Genomic DNA, 19,617 nt, shown 5'->3' with positions numbered 1-19,617 from the left:
TCCAGACTTGATTATTTACAGACCGCCGCCATACAGCTGGAATATTGCTGAGTACGGCGTAAAACTCAACTCACTCACTCATAAGTGTAATCTGATGCCTTATGTAATTGTCAGCAAGCTCATTACTACTGACGGAACACGTGATAGAAACAACAAGCATAAAACTACAGGTGTTCTGTATTAAAATGAAGACGATAATATATTACTATGTCACGAAGCCAATCCAAAACACAAATGCATGTAGCGTACTTTTATCCCGAATCTGGGTACGTCAGACATCAAACCCTCCCTCAAACACCAAACTGTACAACGGTGCTCCTGCCGACGTTGACGTCAACGGTTGATGCGATTACGTCAGCAACTGACACCTCCCCATCTTGTATGGCATGGCGTGAAGCAAGACCATTATTAACGCTCTGACGTCGGACTAAATTCTTCTCAGAATTAGCCGAAGAAAAATCGTTTTGTGGCGTCACGATAAAATACATGTTACTAACGAATCGGACCTGAAAATATGAATTATTTATCAAGAGAGTGTAGTTAAATACAGAAGCGATTAGTTTTCAAATTAATATTTCGTTTCGTCCTATTTCCAAAGCTGCCTCACAATCCACTGGTAAAACATCGACGCATGCGTTGGGACTACAAATTATAAAAGCTAGTGAAAGTACCGTTCCATTTTAATTACTGTCAATTTAGAATCACGTGATGGTTATACATCTATCCGTGGAAACTTTTCTGCGAATTTTGGCAAAACTTTTCATCAAATCGATATCCTCTTGCATTTTGGAACTAGTTTGCAGATCTGACAGTTTCAATCCAGATTGCAATTTCTCCAAGAGTATAGAAGTATTCTATTTCTGAATGAAAACTTTTATCCTCCTTGAAGTCCTGCGCAATCGTCTTGAGATTGTAATTCGTATAGGGCCATGTTAAGAAACTCTGATTTATTTATCGATTAGTTTTGTGTTGTTATCGATTACTGTCACATCGTGCCCAAACGGATATTGCCACGATGGTAGTGTTCCATCGTCCTGTAACAACGAACGCCCCGCACAAACTAGGAAACATGGCAATAAGCGTGAATCGTCATATACTTCTACTGTAAACGGACAATTCTCGTAATTCCTGTTTGGTTTGATTGGAGAATCGATCTTCACGACTGGTGACCTGTGGATTATGACTATAGCTGAACGATAAATTATTGAAACCCCATACCGAGAATGCTTCTGAGTTCACACGCAACAGCAGCATTCATTCTTGCAAAAACATTCATCGTTTTGATCAGAGCTTTCTTATTACATCGAAAGAAATATCATCCGCTCGAACCGAGAAGAATGCTATCTTCAGATCTCGGATTTGTTCACAATATATTCCCGTGGAGGTTCTGGCAGAGAATAGGATCTTTTGTGTTATGTTATTCATATTGTGGTGGTCCGGGTCAACACGACACCGAATCTCTTGTAGTTAGATCAAATGAAGACATCAGGGGACACAGTGACTCCTGGGTATGTTATCGAAGTCACCCCGATAAAGTGGGGACATGTGACTCCATGTGACTCCATGTGACTCTGTGATGCTATGTGACACCGTGTGAATCTATGTGACTTCATGTTACCTCATGTGAATATGTCTCTGACTGCTTGTCACTACATGTGACTATTACCACGAATACATGTGATTACGTCACTCTATGACTACATGTGACTCCATGTTACTTCATATGACTATATGTGATTCCATTTGACTTGATATTACTTCGAAGATCCATGTGACTGCAAGTGACTTCATATTACTTCGAAGATCCATGTGACTGCATGTGACTTCATATTACTTCGAAGATCCATGTGACTGCATGTGACTTCATATTACTTCGTAGATCCATGTGACTTCATATTACTTCGAAGATCCATGTGACTGCATGTGACTTCATATTACTTCGTAGATCCACGTGACTTCATATTACTTCGCAGATCCATGTGACTGCATGTGATTTCATATTACTTCGTAGATCCATGTGACTGCACGTGACTTCATATTACTTCGAAGATCCATGTGACTCCATGTGACTTCATATTACTTCATGGATCCCTCTGACACCATGTGACTCTATGCCAATACTTTATGTGACTCTTATACTCATTGTGACGCCATGTGTAACTGCATAGTGCTGAGGTCATGTCTCAAGTTGCACAGTTTGGAGCAGAAAGCCACCCATAGCAGTATTTGACTGTATGTGACTCTATAACTCCAGGTGACCTCTTTGATCCCGATGATCAACATATTGGACATTACATTCACAACACACTGGAGTGGTATGCCCGTATGGTCTTTTTCTCACAAATCACATCGCATTATTCGATATCTGTTGCAGATCGACATATCCGACATGAAGCGAATAGAAAAGACGTCAGAGATGAAATCGTAATAAACACTATATCAAGATACTGAAGTTGGAACGACTTAAATGTCACTTCAAAATGAAAGGGTTTGTAGCCCTGCGTTGAATCGATAGGTCTTCAGCGTAACAAATTTAACTACTTGGCCATACAAACTATGCACATGTAGACAGAATATTGTTTCATTCCCAACATTGTGCGAAATAGTTTCCAACTTTTGCTAGCCAGTCTTGCTAGCTATGCCTGAAGGTTATTTGCCCACACAATAATTCACTAGCCCGGAATTTGAATGTAGAAACTACGCTAAAGAGTACAAAAATAGATAATAGATGAGAACAAGATATTACCGGCACGACACGAGTTTCATCATTAAGCTGCTAATATGATGAGCATTTTTATCAGGCCATGATCTTGCGTGATTTAAAAGTGTATAATAACTGAAGAAGTCGGAGAGAGTGATATTTTATATTTACACTGACCCCAAGCCAGTCGGGCCAGTGACTGTGGAGATTTACTGGCCCGACTGGATTTTTACTAGCCACGGGCTAGCGGGCCAGTACCTGTTTCGCATACTGCCGTCAAAGACATGCATAACTTCAGGTTTCCCTCGCACGTCAAGTTGACTCGAACTGAAACCAACTCACTCACTCACAAGAGTGACCAGGATGCGCTGATTCGGGATGGACCTTCAAGTATCTTCCCTGACCTGGGTAGCCTATAGCTAGTGGTTAAAGCGATCGCTCGTCACGCCGAGGACCCGGATTCGAAACCCCACATGGGCACAATGTGTGAAGCCCATTTCTGGTGTCCCCCGCCTGATATTACTGGAATATTGCTAAAAACGGCGTAAAACTAAACTCACTCACTCACCTGACCTATCAGTTCTAACTGTGGTCTACATCCAAGATCCGCACAGCTTCGGGTTTTCACGTCATCATACCGTGATATACCAAAATAATGTCCAAAGCGATGTTAAATCGGCTATAAATATTTACATATAAACACACACCGAGAACTCTAACACAAAAGCATTTTGTTCCACATGATGAATCACTTGCGTGGGGGCTGACAAGCAGAATACAACTGCACCTCGTTCTACAACAGACAATAACAACAGCAGGTCTGTACCAAACAAAGCCCACACCTTCATTATCAACATTTCGGACTTCACAAGGGAGGAAAAAGAATGATTTATTTCAACGAGCTAAAAATACTGTTGGACAGGTTTTCACGACAAAAACCTATAATTATGTCCGATGGTACCGCGGCCATCGTGTTCCGCCCTCTGTTATTTCCGTGCACAGTGCCTGTAATAAATATGGGAACGGATGGTAGTGTAAACTGTTCCCACTAATCAACTTATTACCTTCCGATGAGTCAGTCAAGGCGATAATTTCATTTAGAAATGTGATAAATTTTTCGTATTGTTTAAACCTAGACTCGATGTCTCCCCAGATGTAGCGTGCTATTGTCCCGTCAATTGGATTATGCTGTGTGAATATTTCATGGTCCAAATGTCACCTGCAGAACAAAAGCAGACGACAAGAAGTTGCCCTCTATATCTCACTCATTTTCCAGTCTCACACCAAACGCATCAAAGAAACGGGTGTGTGGTTTGCATTACTTATTAACATTCCATCGCCTCCAGTGGTCATTGCGTTGGTCAGTAATTACTGTCAGGTGTCCTGGTGTGAATGGTCAACTATTGACGGCTCATCATGCACGCGTTCACCACACACGTCCAGGTACACATGCACCAAAACTACTGTCATGTGTGAAGGTTACAGTTTCAGATTATTAGTTCTAGTTTGGGGGCATCTTAATGAGAGTAGGGCCCAGGTACCCCAGACTTTTCCAAAGTAGTGTTGATCGGAGTAAGTTCCAGGAACCCTATATTTGTCCCAATTTTGATGGTAGTATGAAATGAGTACCCCATGTTTGGCCCAATCAATGTGAGTAAGATGAAGTCCCATGTACCCCATACTTGACCTAAGCAATACTGATTGAAGTAAACTTCATGTATCCCATACTTGACCTGAGCAATGTTGATTGAAGTAAACTTCATGTATCCCATACTTGACCTGAGCAATACTGATTGAAGTCAACTTCATGTACCCCATACTTGACCTGAGCAATACTGATTGAAGTCAACTTCATGTACCCCATACTTGACCTGAGCAATACTGATTGAAGTAAACTTCATGTACCCTATACTTGACCTGAGCAATACTGATTGAAGTAAACTTCATGTAACCCATACTTGACCTGTGCAATGTTGATTGAAGTAAACTTCATGTACCCTATACTTGACCTAAGCAATGTTGATTGAAGTAAACTTCATGTACCCCTGAGCAATACTGATTGAAGTAAACTTCTGTAGCAATGTTGATTGAAGTAAACTTCATGTACCCTATACTTGACCTGAGCAATGTTGATTGAAGTAAACTTCATGTACCCCATACTTGACCTGAGCAATGTTGATTGAAGTAAACTTTATGTACCCTATACTTGACCTGAGCAATGTTGATTGAAGTAAACTTTATGTACCCTATACTTGACCTGAGCAATGTTGATTGAAGTAAACTTTATGTACCCTATACTTGACCTGAAGCAATGTTGATTGAAGTAAACTTTATGTACCCTATACTTGACCTAAGCAATGTTGATTGAAGTAAAATTCATGTACCCCATACTTGACTTAAGCAATGTTGATTGAAGTAAACTTCATGTACCCTATACTTGACCTAAGCAATACTGATTGAAGTAAACTTCATGTACCCCATACTTGACTTAAGCAATGTTGATTGAACTAAACTTCATGTACCCTATACCTAAGCAAGCGCAAATTGATGATCAGACGAACAAAGTGAGTTACCTGACTCTTAATGTATCATCGTACCCTAACGCTACCAACAAGTTCGCCTTGGCCAGGCGTATTCATTGAATCGGTGCTCTCCTGCACAATTATAGTCCGTTTGACTCAAAATCGGACCGATGAATTGCAATCTAACTCGAAAACTACTTAACATATAATGTTCAATAAAACACTGATCATAATCAAAACATCAGACCAACTCTGTGATTTTTTTCAGAATTCATGTCCTGAAAATTAAAAAAGTTGTTAAACAAACTATCATTAAAAGATTGACAAAGTTCACTATTTATTACGAGGGAGGGCTGCCAGTTGTACGCGGAACACGTGCCGACAAGGTTATTGAATTATTTACCTGTGCTGCGCTGTCTCCATCCTTTCTCGCGCACCTGGCTGTTCCTCACTTTGCACCCCTCCCTCGTAACAAATAGTGACCTGTGTCAAAATTTTAATGATAGTTTGTTAAACAACTTTTTTTGTTAGGGCATACATTCTGCAAATATATCACAGAGTTGGTCTGATGTTTTGATTATGATCAGTGTTTGATCTAGTGTTATATGTTTAGTAGTTTTCGAGTTAGATTGCAATTCATCGGTCCGATTTTGAGCCAAATGGACTATAATGAATGTGACGCTCAACAACATTCATTTGTCATTTGTGATCAGAAAACAGATTATAGCTGACTGATCAGCATTGTCATCCCCTGAGAACTGCTGAGAGGAGCCAACATTCTCTCACCTACACAGATGCAAGCCAACATTCTCTCACCTACACAGATGCAAGCCAACATTCTCTCACCTACACAGATGCAAGCCAACATTCTCTCACCTACACAGATGCAAGCCAACATTCTCTCACCTACACAGATGCAAGCCAACATTCTCTCACCTACACAGATGCAAGCCAACATTCTCTCACCTACACAGATGCAATGGTTAAGAACAGAATACACCAGATGCCCAAAATCACACTCACTGTCTTCTTTTTAATGGGAGTAACTGTGTTGTTTTTGGGGGGGCTTCTTTCTGGAAGTAAGTGTGTATTTTTGTTGGGCATTTATTTTACTGTTTTGTTGGGGTTTATTTGTGGTTAATTTTGTTTATTTTTGTTATATATTTATTTATTTTATTTTATTTATTTTTGTTTTCGGGGTTGTTGTTGTTGTTTTGTTTGTGGGTTTTCTCCGGGGTGTTTTGTTTGTTGTTGTTGTTGTTGTTGTTGTTGTTGTTGTTGTTTTTGTTTTGTTTTGGGTATTTTGGGTGTGTGGGGGGGTTGTATATTATGTTTTGGAGTGTAGCTTTTTACTGTGTGGGTTGTTGGTTTTTGCTTTAGAAATAATATCGTTTACGTTACACCAATATTACCTCAAAAGATATTTTAGCAAAAGGACAACCATGCTGCAGCTGTACCAAGTGTTCAGGATTGCTCCAGGGACATTAGACACCGTCAGCATCACCTCGCAAGAACAATACTCCTTCCCAAAAAAACATTTTAGTCTACAAAATTAAGTAGCACCAGTTAATATCTTAAACTCAGGAGATCGAACAGATAGAATGTTTGTTTTTTTTTAACAACCCCGCATTCATTTCGTTGGCATAAGAAACTGAAGTAATAAGCACCTACCTACACAGTAATGTGGATGTGGTCAACATGTGTGCACTCGGGGGAAGATGTGTCGCAACGAGGAATTATGCTCTTTGGTTTGGTATCAGATTCCAGTCCATTTCTAGACGCACTAATTAGTACCTCCTGGCAATTTGATGCAATGTAACCAGTAACCATGGTAACCGGACAATCCGGTTTTCATTTTGTTCTTAAACGTTCATTTTCATTTCTAATGGCGTACCAAATGACAACATCTAACTGGTGAAACGTGTAATGGTATTGCACGTATTTGTAATTCATGTCCTGAAAATAAAAACGTTGTTTAACAAACTATCATTAAAAAGATTGACAAAGTTCACTATTTATTACGAGGGAGGGCTGCCAGTTGTACGCGGAACACGTGCCGACAAAGTTATTGAATCATTTACCTGTGCTGTGCTGTCTCCATCCTTTCTCGCGCACCTGGCTGTTCCTCTCTTTGCACCCCTCCCTCGTAACAAATAGTGACCTGTGTCAAAATTTTAATGATAGTTTGTTCAACAACATTTTTATTTTTAGGGCATACATTCTGCAATAAAATCACAGAGTTTCTAATGGCGTACCAAATGACAACATCTAAATGGTGAAACGTGTAATGGTATTGAACGTATTTGCAATTAGATTAAAGACGAAATATAGAGATAGGGTGAGATTAAGCGAGAGATTGTAATACATCTGTAGAAATGAGGTGAACTGCCAATGACCAGTCACCTCACCACATGCATTACTTAATGATTAATGATCTAATATGATCGATAATACAGTATATCATAGCCATTTACAAGTTGGGATAACGTGAGGCCAAATAAAAAAAATGTGGTTCCGATTACACCTCTTAAAAAATTTAGGGTAGGTAGGTCGGAATTATTTTTTTTTTACATATTTTTTTTAAAGTAAAGTACAAACTAATAACACATTTGTCAAAGTGTAATTGTTAATTCAATCAAGCTTTCGGCCATCATATCGACTTTCTGTATCAGAATGAAAGATATCTGTTGGTGCCGGGAAAAAACAATGATATCCGAAAGCTTATTTTATTCATTCTGCTTACAAAAAATAGGGTCGGCACCAGAATTCAAGGGTCGGTCAGGTAATCGGAACCACAATATTTTCTTTTTAGGCCTGACGAAATGAAGCATACATTGCTGAACAACATCTTTGCTGAGTTAGCGTATTGAGGGTAGGCATTGATTGTAGTGTTTCTATATTGATACTTTAGTCAGCGGTACATTATCACCACAAGACTTATCACTACGTTTTGACTGTAATTGACTTTTTTCTAGTTGGTCACATTGGCTTGCACGGTCTGGTGCTGTTTTGTTTGCGTGCGTGCGTGCATGCGTGCGTGCGTGCATACATCCAATACGCTTGCTTGCTTGTTATCACAAGGGCCAGATTGTGACACACACTCGCTCGCACGTCCGCACGCACGTAAGCTGGCACGCACAACCTGTTAGCTGTCTTTATTACAGAGTATGCTATTTTAAGTGGATTTGTTTTCGGTTTTCCGAAAAGCGTTGTTAAAATTGGGGAAGCCCCTTTCCATATTCCATACGTGCATTGAAAGATGCCATGGATACCAAGCTGCCGCTATGCGTGAGGACGACAGCATGAACAATTTTAATATTGATAAAATGAGAAAGCACCAATATATGATATTCACTAAACTATGCATTAATATTTGATAAATATGTCATAAATCAATCCGAAATCGACGCTCCTTTAAATGAATAATAAATGACAAGTTCTTCACGTCAATATCATCTCCCCATTAGCTGCTGTGTTTTTCACCTGCTTGGATACGTTGCAACTTAACGCCATTCTTACCGCACTGTTACACTGAGGAAAACTTCCGGTTTAAAACAATTTAAATCGCAGTAACGTTCCCACAGAAGATTGAGTGCTTTCTATTCTTCCCACGATGTGCGCTCTTTCTTCCAATCAGCATAATTCCATTGATATATCTTACACCAATCATTGATTAGTTGGGAGTTTCAGAGGCTGGTGCCAGAGCACCGTCAGGAAATGGATGTATAATACAAGACTAGTCTAGGGAACTGACATGAGGAATATCGAATGTTGCCAGTTTTCGCTACTCCTCAAATTAGCTAATAATCGCCCCTGGCTTCCGTTAGCAGGAAGCGTTTTGGCAAATTCTTTGAGATTGGAAACTAGGCGATTCCCATTTCGTAAATTTGCTGATTATGCTTTTTGGCTTAGATTTACAGTTTCCGGGAGTGAGTACTTTTCCATTCAAAAACGATAACACGGATATGATTTCTTGACATGATAAAGTCAGCTGCCTCAAATCTTTGAATATCGTGAGTTGTAGTGTTAATAGATATGTGCTAATCACTTGATCAATGAAATCATTGCCATTCAAATAATGAATAATGTAACGAGATCCCAACGTCTGAAAAATCAATTGTTCATCATAGAGGTAAAGTATGGATGGGGATTAGTGACACATTCGGAAAAATGAAAGTCTCATGGTGATAGATATTCAGTTTCTTCTAAAAATAGAACACAATACAGCAACAATCTGCAACCTTAACGTGTTGCAACATGTCCTTGACCTTGTTGTGAGTGAGTGAGTTTAATTTTAGGCCGCACTCAGCAATATTCAGGCTATATGGCGGGGATCTGTAAATAATCGAGTCTGGACCAGACAATCCAGTGATCAACAGCATGAGCATCGATCTGCGCAATTGGGAACCGATGACATGTGTCAACCAAGCCAGCGAGCCTGACCACCCGATCCCGGAAGTCGCCTCTTACGATAAGCATGGGTAACTGAAGGTTCGCTCTAACCCGGACCTTCACGGGTTGCAAGTGTTGTAGCTTATTTGTTCCAGCGTTCGTCCGTCACAACGAGGACACGGGTTTGTATGCTAAAAGGTTGATCAAGTTTACACAGCGTTAAATGCTGGAATAGGTTTAGTGGGTAGATTCACGTGGAGTCTCTCGTTGTGTTTTTTGGTTAGAAAGTGTCTAAACAATGTCATTAACACCATATATGGCCCGTCACGGACTTGCTCCCCCCATATCTCTCTGACCTGCTTACTCCTTACTCAAACAAGCGCTGCCTTCGATCATCCAATCAGGAGTTTCTGTTCGTGCCAAACTTCAAGCTTAAAACTTTTGGAAACCGGACTTTTTCATATGCAGCCCCAACCTTGTGGAATTCACTCCCATACAATCTGAAAGTTTCTGATAGTATTGCCACATTCAAGTCAGGACTCAAAACATACCTGTTTTCAATGTATTATTAGGAACTCTATTTTGGACGTGTACATATTGCTGTATAAATGTGGGAGACTCTTTTAATCTGTCATTGTTGCGCCTTGAGCATATCTGCTGACGTGGAAAAGGCGCATGAAGAAATCTGCATTTTATTTATTTATTTATATTTTTACCATACCTTTGTTCAAAAAAGGCTACTTTAAATCATCAAGAGTTCATCTATAACCCCCATTATCCGTGTTATATTTGTTTAGATACTTACATATTTACATCGGGACATTAGTAAGCAACCAAATTTTAATGAACCTATATCATGGGGGTTTGGTTTCGTGCTATTTTCCTATCAGTAATAGACTCGCAAAGATCCGGGTTCGAATTGGCCATCACTGGATTGTCTGTACAAGACTCGATTACTAAAAGAATTCCGTGGGAATATGTGTGAGTACTGCGTTAAACAACAAACAAACAATATATATCACTCGGCCTAGCAATGGAATGTCTGGTTTGTATTGTCAGTTGGAATTGTCTGTTACAATACCTCTACCTTGATCTTCCAACTACTCTCCAAACACTTTAAATCATTACTGCATGTAGAAAGCTACCTATCATTATCTATATCTCCCTATCTAAAATCTCTCCTAGCAAAGTTCAGGTGTAGCAATTTTGGGTTAGGTATAGAGGTAGGAAGATATAATGACATACCAATGGCTGACAGAGTCTGTTTTTACTGTAAATTATATAATATGAACTGTATTGAAGATGAAACACATGTCCTTTTTATTGTCAATTATATAATGATGCTAGAAACAGGTTTACTACTCCAGTTTTGTATGATAATGTTAGCAAACAAAACTTAATACACATACTTAACAGTAAAGATAAAATATTATCATAAATGTTTGTAAATTTTTGAAATGTATACATAAAACTAGAGCTGCAAATGTGAAAACATAAACCTGTCACTTTTATGTGCGCTTATTTCAACCAATTTATTTTTTATTATTGGCCTTTGGCCTTTATAATGAATAAAATATCTGTCTGCCTGTCTGTCTGTCAAATGTCGTAGTAACGAAGGTACTCGTGTTCCATTACAATGGGCGTAAATTCAATTGATTTAGATATCGAGTCATGTTTGATCAGCAAAATGACTTTCGACGATGAAGGGAGACGCCCTAACGACATAGCCTGAGATACACTCTGGTACGGGTACAACGTGGTACAAGAATACCGTCGGTACACAAGTATCAGATTGTATTCCGCCCCATATTCTACAGAAAGAGTATGGTTCTGAGTATGTTTGGTTTTAAGCAGCTTTTAGCAATGTTTCAGCATTGTTTCAGCTTTGTTTCAGCCATTGTCCTCCCGGTTGATCCGGGTTAGAATTGGTCTTGAGCAACCCATGCTTGTCGTAAAGGCGTCTAACGGGATCTGGTGGTCAGGCTCGCTGACATGGTTGACGCATGTCATCGTATCCCATATGCGAGATCGATGCTCATGATGTTGTTCACTGGATGGTCTGGTCCAGACTCGATTATTTACAAACAGCCGCCAAATAGCTGGAATATTGCTGAATGTGGCGCTAAACAACAAACAAATAAACAAACAACAGCTTCAAATATAGTGCCGCTCGTTGTTGTCACGAACAATGGCTTAACAACTCGACCATCATTTCCATGCCAAGAAGAGTGGAAACCCACTTTCGACGAAACAACTTCTATTTCAGAACAAATGAGTTTCATAACAGCCGTTCGTATTGTGAAAGGAGTTTGGTATCAAGCAGGCGTTTAGGCGCCATGGAGCTTATTCGCGGTCCTATAGTTATGTCTGTGTGTCGTGGTTACATCCGAGGTGACCTTGACCTTTGCATAAAAACAAGTTATTCTTATTTTTATATTTCTGTCAGCACAACCGCCCCAAATTAAGTAATGCAATAACCTTTGGCAATCGATTGTGTATTATCAATTTATCCAAGCTCAAAGATAAAGCATTATCTTTCAGATGTGCTATTGTCGTGTCGCCTGGCCATTAAAACAATCTATTTTCTCATATCACATTCAGTCTGTGCTTCTGTAACAAGTTCTAGTTATTATTTCTCATAAATAAAACAACGTTACAATCACATCCCGTCGTTAAGCTGAGTTTCTGATCGCGATGAATAAATGTATTACACCCAGTTTGGTTTGATCAATAAGTGGACTGGTTTGACTCTGGGTTTGACACAGAGTACGGTTTTCAATTTGTATCGACCCGGCTTCGAGGAACTGGGCTGATGTCTTCACATTAGAAGTGGCATCGCTACTCGGAGAGCGAACAGTTTCCCTTCCGGGTCAAGCGGATGTCATCGGCGTGTCAATCACGTGACCTCATCATTTGCCAATCAGATGCTTCCCTATGACACAAATATGGCTGCTGCGGTGATGGGTTTGAAAAGTTGCCTGAATGAGGACAAATTGTTTTCAAAATTACAATGATATAAAAATACCGCACATCTTCACGAGCACTGGAGTTTAAAAACATACAAATTCACACCAGTAACTATCAGAGTATGAGAAACATAAAAAACGTGTTTCTATGATTTAAAGTTTCGGAAGGCACGCAAATGGGCCATTACGTCGTGGAATGTAATTTATCTGTCAATCATAAAATGAAAAGAAACAACTCTGTACAAGTGCAGATGATAGTCTGGTCAATCAAGCATGAGCGTGGGTGAAGAATTTAGTTACATCTTGCATAACCTCGGTAATGTTGCCAAAGTACATCAGGAGCCTACAATAGAGGAAAATATTTTGGATAAATGGTATTTTCAAATCTTGCCGTCAATTATATTCGTCTTTCTTACTACTGGACATATAATGCATTTTACTTTAATGTTTGATCCTTGAAGAAGGGTCTGATCCCGATAGTGGTTGAACAGTTTTTCAGTTGTATCTCAACGCGTTGGTCGTGGGAAGAAGGCGATGCACGTTTTAGGCGTTTGTGACGTTAATGAATGCTGCTTAAAAACCTAGAAACATAATTGGAACGAATCTGTCACAGACTGGACCTCTGGGTGCCAGTGCCACCTATAATGAACCTGATTCTATTTTGGTGTTCTTCACAAAGTCGAAACCGCTTGAGAGCTAGGTGCTCCTCATGAAGTTCACACCTTTTGAGACCCAGATAAACTGTGTATATTCTGACAACCATCGACAGGAGGCAACCACTGGCATCATGAGAGTTCATCTTAGTCCAGTCCTATCAAATGAGTGGGTTTGGCGTCACTGTTCATCACCGATCGCAATGAACTGAATCCTATGAAGATTCCTGGTTAGGAGTTCCGGTAGACTTATGTTTGTGGTTGTCCTAGGAGATCGGTAGGCCAAGATGATCAGTGGCCTAGTGTGTCATCGTGACTTGACCATCTAAATCGGTGCTCCTAATATCAATCACTGGACTGACCAGTCCAGATTCCACTATTTAGAGGCAGTCGTCGTACAGCTAGAAACATGCGTTTCGTTACGACGTTAATACTGCAGTGGTTTCAGCGTTGTGAAGGTACCTAGCCCGGGTCCCTCGTTGTATGGCATCTTGTCTGCTTGTCGGGGTTCTTGTTGTCTGAGTACCCCGTTGTTCGATAGCCTCGTTGTCAAGGGGCGGTGGGGTAATCCAGTGGTTAAAAGGTTCGCTCGTCACGCCGAAGACCCGTGTTCGATTCCCCACATGGGTACAATGTGTGAAGCCCATTTCTGGTGTCGCCCGCCGTGATATTGCTGGAATATTGCAAAAAGTAAATCACTCACTCACTCACTCACGCTTATGCTTATTCATCCGAATAGATATGTCAGCTACCGTGAACAGTGTGTGTAAGAATAGAACTCGAGGGGGAGGCTGGGGTGGTGCTTCGGTTTTCCTTCCATAAAAGAACCTACTTAATGCACGATACGTCAGAGAATGACTATTCTCGATAATCCAACCAAACAATTCGGCCATAGAGCAGTGCAAATCATAAGACTGGATCATTGAACATATTTACGACACTTGTGCGCGAAAGTAACCATATACTCACATCCAACGGCTTCCCTTGTCGTAATACTGATGGTGCAAAACCAGTCTCTGTCAACGAATTAATCATGACACGGTTTTAAGGGGTCACCCTAAAAGATTTTCAACTGTGATTCTTCTTCCGAGCAACATTCGGAAAACAATCCAACTCCAAGGCTTTGATCGTTGTTGATCCAACCGGATAGCAAAATGTTTAATTAGTGGAAAAACCAAGTCAGACAGTGCTTCAGGTCTGATTATAGCCCGCGCGATGACGTGCTTCTCTTGGGGAGTGGTACGGCCGCTTGCAACGCCGTCGTGTGCTGAAGCCATTCCTTCCGTCAGAAGCCACTTTGCAACTCCATATTGCAACGGAATTCTTTATGGATGATGTGATCAAGGTGCTTCCCACTGGACCCTGCATAAATGGTAGAAAACACCGCGTTGAATGGAGTTATCTGATAATTGGATTTTCAGCTTCCATCTATATGGAAAAATAACACCTCCACTGGATTCGCCCTGTCTGCTTAATAGTGTATTTGAAACAATATCAATTTTCTTGTGGGTAATTATCTTCTACAGCAGTACCTTCTGGTCATTTGACGGGTTTGGTGAATTTTGGGTCATTTGATCTCGTCATTTATCAGCAACAGTTATTGTCTTAATAGACTTTGTGTGCAATTATTCATCACGCATTGCTAAGCCCGTGGTGAACACCCCCACGATACGTTGTGTTTAGTAGCGTCCTTTGTCAGCATCCGCTGATTTGGGATTGAATCCTAACTTGGATAATGAAAGCCGTCCCGTGAAGATCAGGGTTAGAATTGGTCTTCAGTAACCCATGCTTGTCGTAAGAGGCGACTAACGGGGTCGGGTGGTCAGGCTCGCTGACTTGGTTGACACATGTCATCGTATCTCAATTGCGTAGATCGATGCTCATGATGTTGATCACTGGATTGTGTGGTTACAGACCGCCGCTATATGGCTGGAATATTGTTGAGTGCAGCGTTAAACACCAACCAGCTTGATATTGGAAGCCAGGTAAGTAAGTGAGTTTAGATTTACGCCGCCTTAAGCAATATTCCAGAAATATCACGGCATAGGACACTATAAATGGTCTTCACACACTGTACCCATGTGGGGAATCGAACCCGGGTCCTTGGCGTGAAGAGTGAACGCTTTAACCACTAGGCTACCCCACCGCCCTTCGCCGCAGAGAGAAACGTCTTCGACCAATGTTTTTTGTTTGTTTTGGGGGTTTTGTTTCAAAGAACACGCTTTGACATTACAGTTAAATTCATTTACTCATCTTTGTTTAGCTTGCTCCAACAAATTTGCTGCAACGTCATTTCATTTGCATCGTACCTCAAGGCCAAATTAGACAACACTCGCTTTTTGTGATTTTGGCTTCCCCGAAATTAAGAGCCATCTCTTTCCGGACTGATGGTCGAGAAAGAGATGCCATTTAAATATTGGGAAAGCAAAAAGCTACTCATGGCAGGTTTGTTTTAACTGAGTCTATCCCTTTATGAACCAAAGAAGAAGCTGTTTTTAATGATGCTGTCTGGCAATAATAGCCAGACTCATGCTCATCGCTCACGGCGATGTCGTTATGTGATCACGTTGGGTATATTTATAGAACATTAAGTGTACTGCAGACGGTTAATTGGATGCTGCATGTGAATTTCAAGCAAAATGTGACGTTTGACTGTGTTACAACTAAGCTAGATAATTGCTGACAATGCTTAATTGTACTACAGCCTTTTAGGGTTTACTAAGGGAAAGGTTTAAACAATTTTGTTCAGCTATGTCAATCTTGATGCTGCTTAATTCCTGATTTTTTTCACGTAATCTTAGATGTTGGAAAAAACGGATTTTCTGTCTGATCTATTTGCAACATAGTCTAAAAAATAGTATCTTGACATTTTCATCTCCAAGATTCAGCTAAATAAAGGTAGTAGATCTTGAAATGGAACGTCTTAAATGAAATTCAAAACCAAATCATGAGGTTCCCACTTTGTATGTTTATATTTTAAATGAGAAAATCTGTAAATACCTGAATGGTTCTGAAATGTCTGGGTATACCAAATATAGAGGCTACCTGCTTTCTACTCCCCCTTGAAACCCCCCGATCATGTATTTCAGGACTTTCAGCATGTCAAGCGAATAGTGTTTCTTTTAGAAAATCTTGAAGATCTTTTATTATGAAATCCCAGCTTTTAAGAATGTGAAATGGACGGCCCCTAATAAACCAATTGTCAGAGAAAAGCCCCTACTGGGAGAACTGGGTTAACAAAATTTCTATACTTTATTACGAGGTGATTTCTAATTCAACGCGAAATGGTTTACCACAATATCGCATTCCACAGAAGGTAATTGTGAATTCAGTAAAGGGCCACATAAGGCCAATGAGAAAGTGAGATTTATTCCGAAACACAGTGATAGGTTTACATTACAAAATGCTATACAATGGGTCAGCGACAACAGTAAATGGTAACAAGCCCAACACGCAGTGTATTTGTACATTCTCGAATGTCGAGAATTTTAGCAGCGGAACTACATGAAAAATGCCTTGTGTCTGTTCATGAATCTGGAAAAGGGTTGGAAGTTGGCAGGACTTCTGTGATTCTAGATAGTTCTCCCATCCACATTAATTAAATAGTCACATACGACGCATCGATTCGCCTTCTTGTCGTTCTGATAGGCGGTCAGTTCTCTAGTAGCTATCCCACCTCAAGACGTCTCAAGAACGCCATGTTGGAAAACAACGCCTAAGGGCGGTAACTCTAATCATGCTTCATGTTGAAATCCTGCTAGTAAAGCGCAGGCGGTAGGGTAGCCTAGTGGTTTGCGTTCGCTCCTCAATCCGAAGACCAGGGTTCTATAACTATTCACCACATGGGAGCAATCTGTGACACCTATTCCTTGTGGCTTAATGCGGCGTAAAACCATTCTCACTTACTATATCTCTTCAATCTTTGGCTACCAACGACAATTACAAATATACCTATAACAGTCACTACTGCCAATTAGCAATATAAATGGAGTAAAGGGAGTATACATTCTTGACAAGGCCAGTACACAGATCGATAACGCCAATACGATACTAAATCGGTCACAGTAACAAGATGAAATAGGCGGATTATTAGATCTTATCAGCGGTAAAGATTTGACAATTAATAGTGATTTATTACCAGTTGGTACAGACAAATAGGGAGAGACTGTTCAGATTGGGACCGAACGCAGAGAACTGATTAAGTTAATCCATAGGTCATCGGGATGTTGTTTGGATAGCAAAGATATAGGTTCAAGGGCTACATGTGTGCAAAGCGACCTTAGCTCCAACCATCGTAACTGCCATACTTTAACACACTTACGGCGATCGCTGCGGTAAGATCGCTTTGTACAAACGGACCCGGAGTGTATACCCAAATTAGGTGAATGAACAGGCGATGGGTGCATGTGGTGGTCAACGTCTTGTCCGGTCATATCCAAAGCCCGGGTTCTTTCGTTACATTGATAAAATGTATGGAGTCCATCTTTGGAGTCCTAACCGTGAAGATCCAGGTTAGAATTGATCTTCAGTAACCCATGCTTGTCGTAAGAGGTCACTAACGTGATCGGGTGGTCGCTGACTTGGCTGACACATGTCATCGGTTCCCATCTGCGAAGATCGAGGCTGTTGCTGTTGATCACTGGATTGTCTGGTCCAGACTCGATATACCGCCGCCATATAGATGGAATATTGGAGTGCAGCGTAAAACTTAACTCACTCACTCACTCTTTGGAGTTCTCCTCCAAGGTATGACAGGAATATTTTTGTAGTGTAATCCCAGCACCCTCACTCATAGTAAACCCGCTGCAAAATATACCAAAATCCGGTCAAAGATAAACAGAGGTCAAAGTTAAGCTTCCGTCTAGTCTGTCTGGAAGATCGTTGATTCCAACCTGATTATGTTATATTTTTTGGCCTTACAGTGCCAAAGTATTCACCAGCACCAAGTGGGTTCTTCCATTCACAGTGAAGGCGGCATAAAATATCATGCACTAAACTGAAATACTGTTCAAGACGGCGTAAAATACCATCTCACTCACTCAAACAGTCCGCATTTCTTCATACCATTCTCGTAAACATTTTTCTTCAATCAGCATCCTGTTCCGTTAGTTCTGAACACTGTACATTCATCTCATATCCCACTCTGCACAATCCCTTAATTAATTACTCCTTACATGAATTTTACAACCATTATGTAAAATTCACCATACCCTTTTTGCAAATGGTAACCCTGTAACGAGTTGCTGGCTTGGACAAGAGATTTCGATTGATTTCAAAGAATAGTGAACGAGTGAGTTGAGTTTTACGCCGCACTCAGCAATATTCCAGCCATATGGAGACGGTCTGTAAACAATCGAGTCTGGACCAGACGATCCAGTGATCAACAGCATGAGCATCGATCTGCGCAACTGGGAAACGATGACATGTGTCAACCAAGCCAGCAAGCCTGACCACCCGATCCCGTTAGACGCCTCTTACGACAAGCATGGGTTACTGAAGGTCAATATTCTAACCCGGACCATCACGGGTCTTTCAAAGAATATATATTAAACCCAAATGTTCATTTACAAACAAAACACATCTTTGAGTTGAAGATCTTTACCAGGCTGCTTTCATAAATTCATTTTCAACTGTTTCAGATTCACTGGAAAGGTCGGAGGGAAAGATAAGTGAGTTTGTTCGAGAGTTGCAAAAACAATATCCGGATACCATTGCTGAAGAAGAGAACAATGACCATATTTTTGAAAAACTCCTTCAGTCGAATATTTATTGGAATGAAAGGATATTAAACATTAGCAGTTATTCTACGCCTGCATATGTCCCGAGAAATGTCACTCGTGTCAGGCGAGAAAGTGCACGTGGGAGCTATACAGTGCATACAAATTCGTCAGGGTGGCCACGCACCAAGAATAAGGAGCATTCTCCAAACTTATCGGAGCATCGCGTGGAGGACGATATCGCCCATGCATTCCACCTCGCCAGCATCACGATACTGGCGCTACTGGTCTTTGAGGTAAGTCTCTTAGTTTGGTGTTTCAGGGGTGGCCATGAGGGTGTGTGGGTATTTGGTAACGGGGTGGGGTCGGTTGGATTGGGGATGTGTTTGTGGATGTGTCTGATAAGGATATCGATGTGTTGGATAAGGAGGCGAGATTGTGGGTGTTTCTGATTATGGAATGAGATTGTGGGTGTGTCTGATGAGGATATGAAACTGTTGGATGAGGAGGTGAAATTGTGGGTGTGTCTGATAAGGGTATGAATGTGTTGGATGAGGAGGTGAGATTGTGGGTGTGTCTGATAAGGATATGAATGTGTTATGCAATGAGGTGAGATTGTGGGTGTGTCTGATGATGATATGAATGTGTTATGCAATGAGGTGAGAT

At 40.7% G+C, this 19,617-nt stretch overlaps 1 protein-coding gene across 1 annotated transcript in view; it reads left to right on the top strand.

The window, feature by feature from the left end:
* Window positions 1–19,617, top strand: part of LOC124270375 — a 154,747-nt gene that overhangs the window by 89,553 nt on the left and 45,577 nt on the right. The window contains exon 4 of the mRNA XM_046705414.1: window positions 18,874–19,247. Within this exon, the coding sequence (XP_046561370.1) occupies window positions 18,874–19,247 (374 nt within the window). The remainder of the gene's footprint in view (window positions 1–18,873; window positions 19,248–19,617) is intronic.

This window comes from Haliotis rubra, unplaced genomic scaffold (genome assembly GCF_003918875.1).
Source record: "Haliotis rubra isolate DU_JTF1 unplaced genomic scaffold, ASM391887v1 Scf151, whole genome shotgun sequence".
Taxonomy (NCBI): Eukaryota; Metazoa; Mollusca; class Gastropoda; order Lepetellida; family Haliotidae; genus Haliotis; species Haliotis rubra.
The sequence above is the reverse complement of the archived record's forward strand: the minus strand, read 5'-3'. Positions and strand labels throughout refer to the sequence as shown.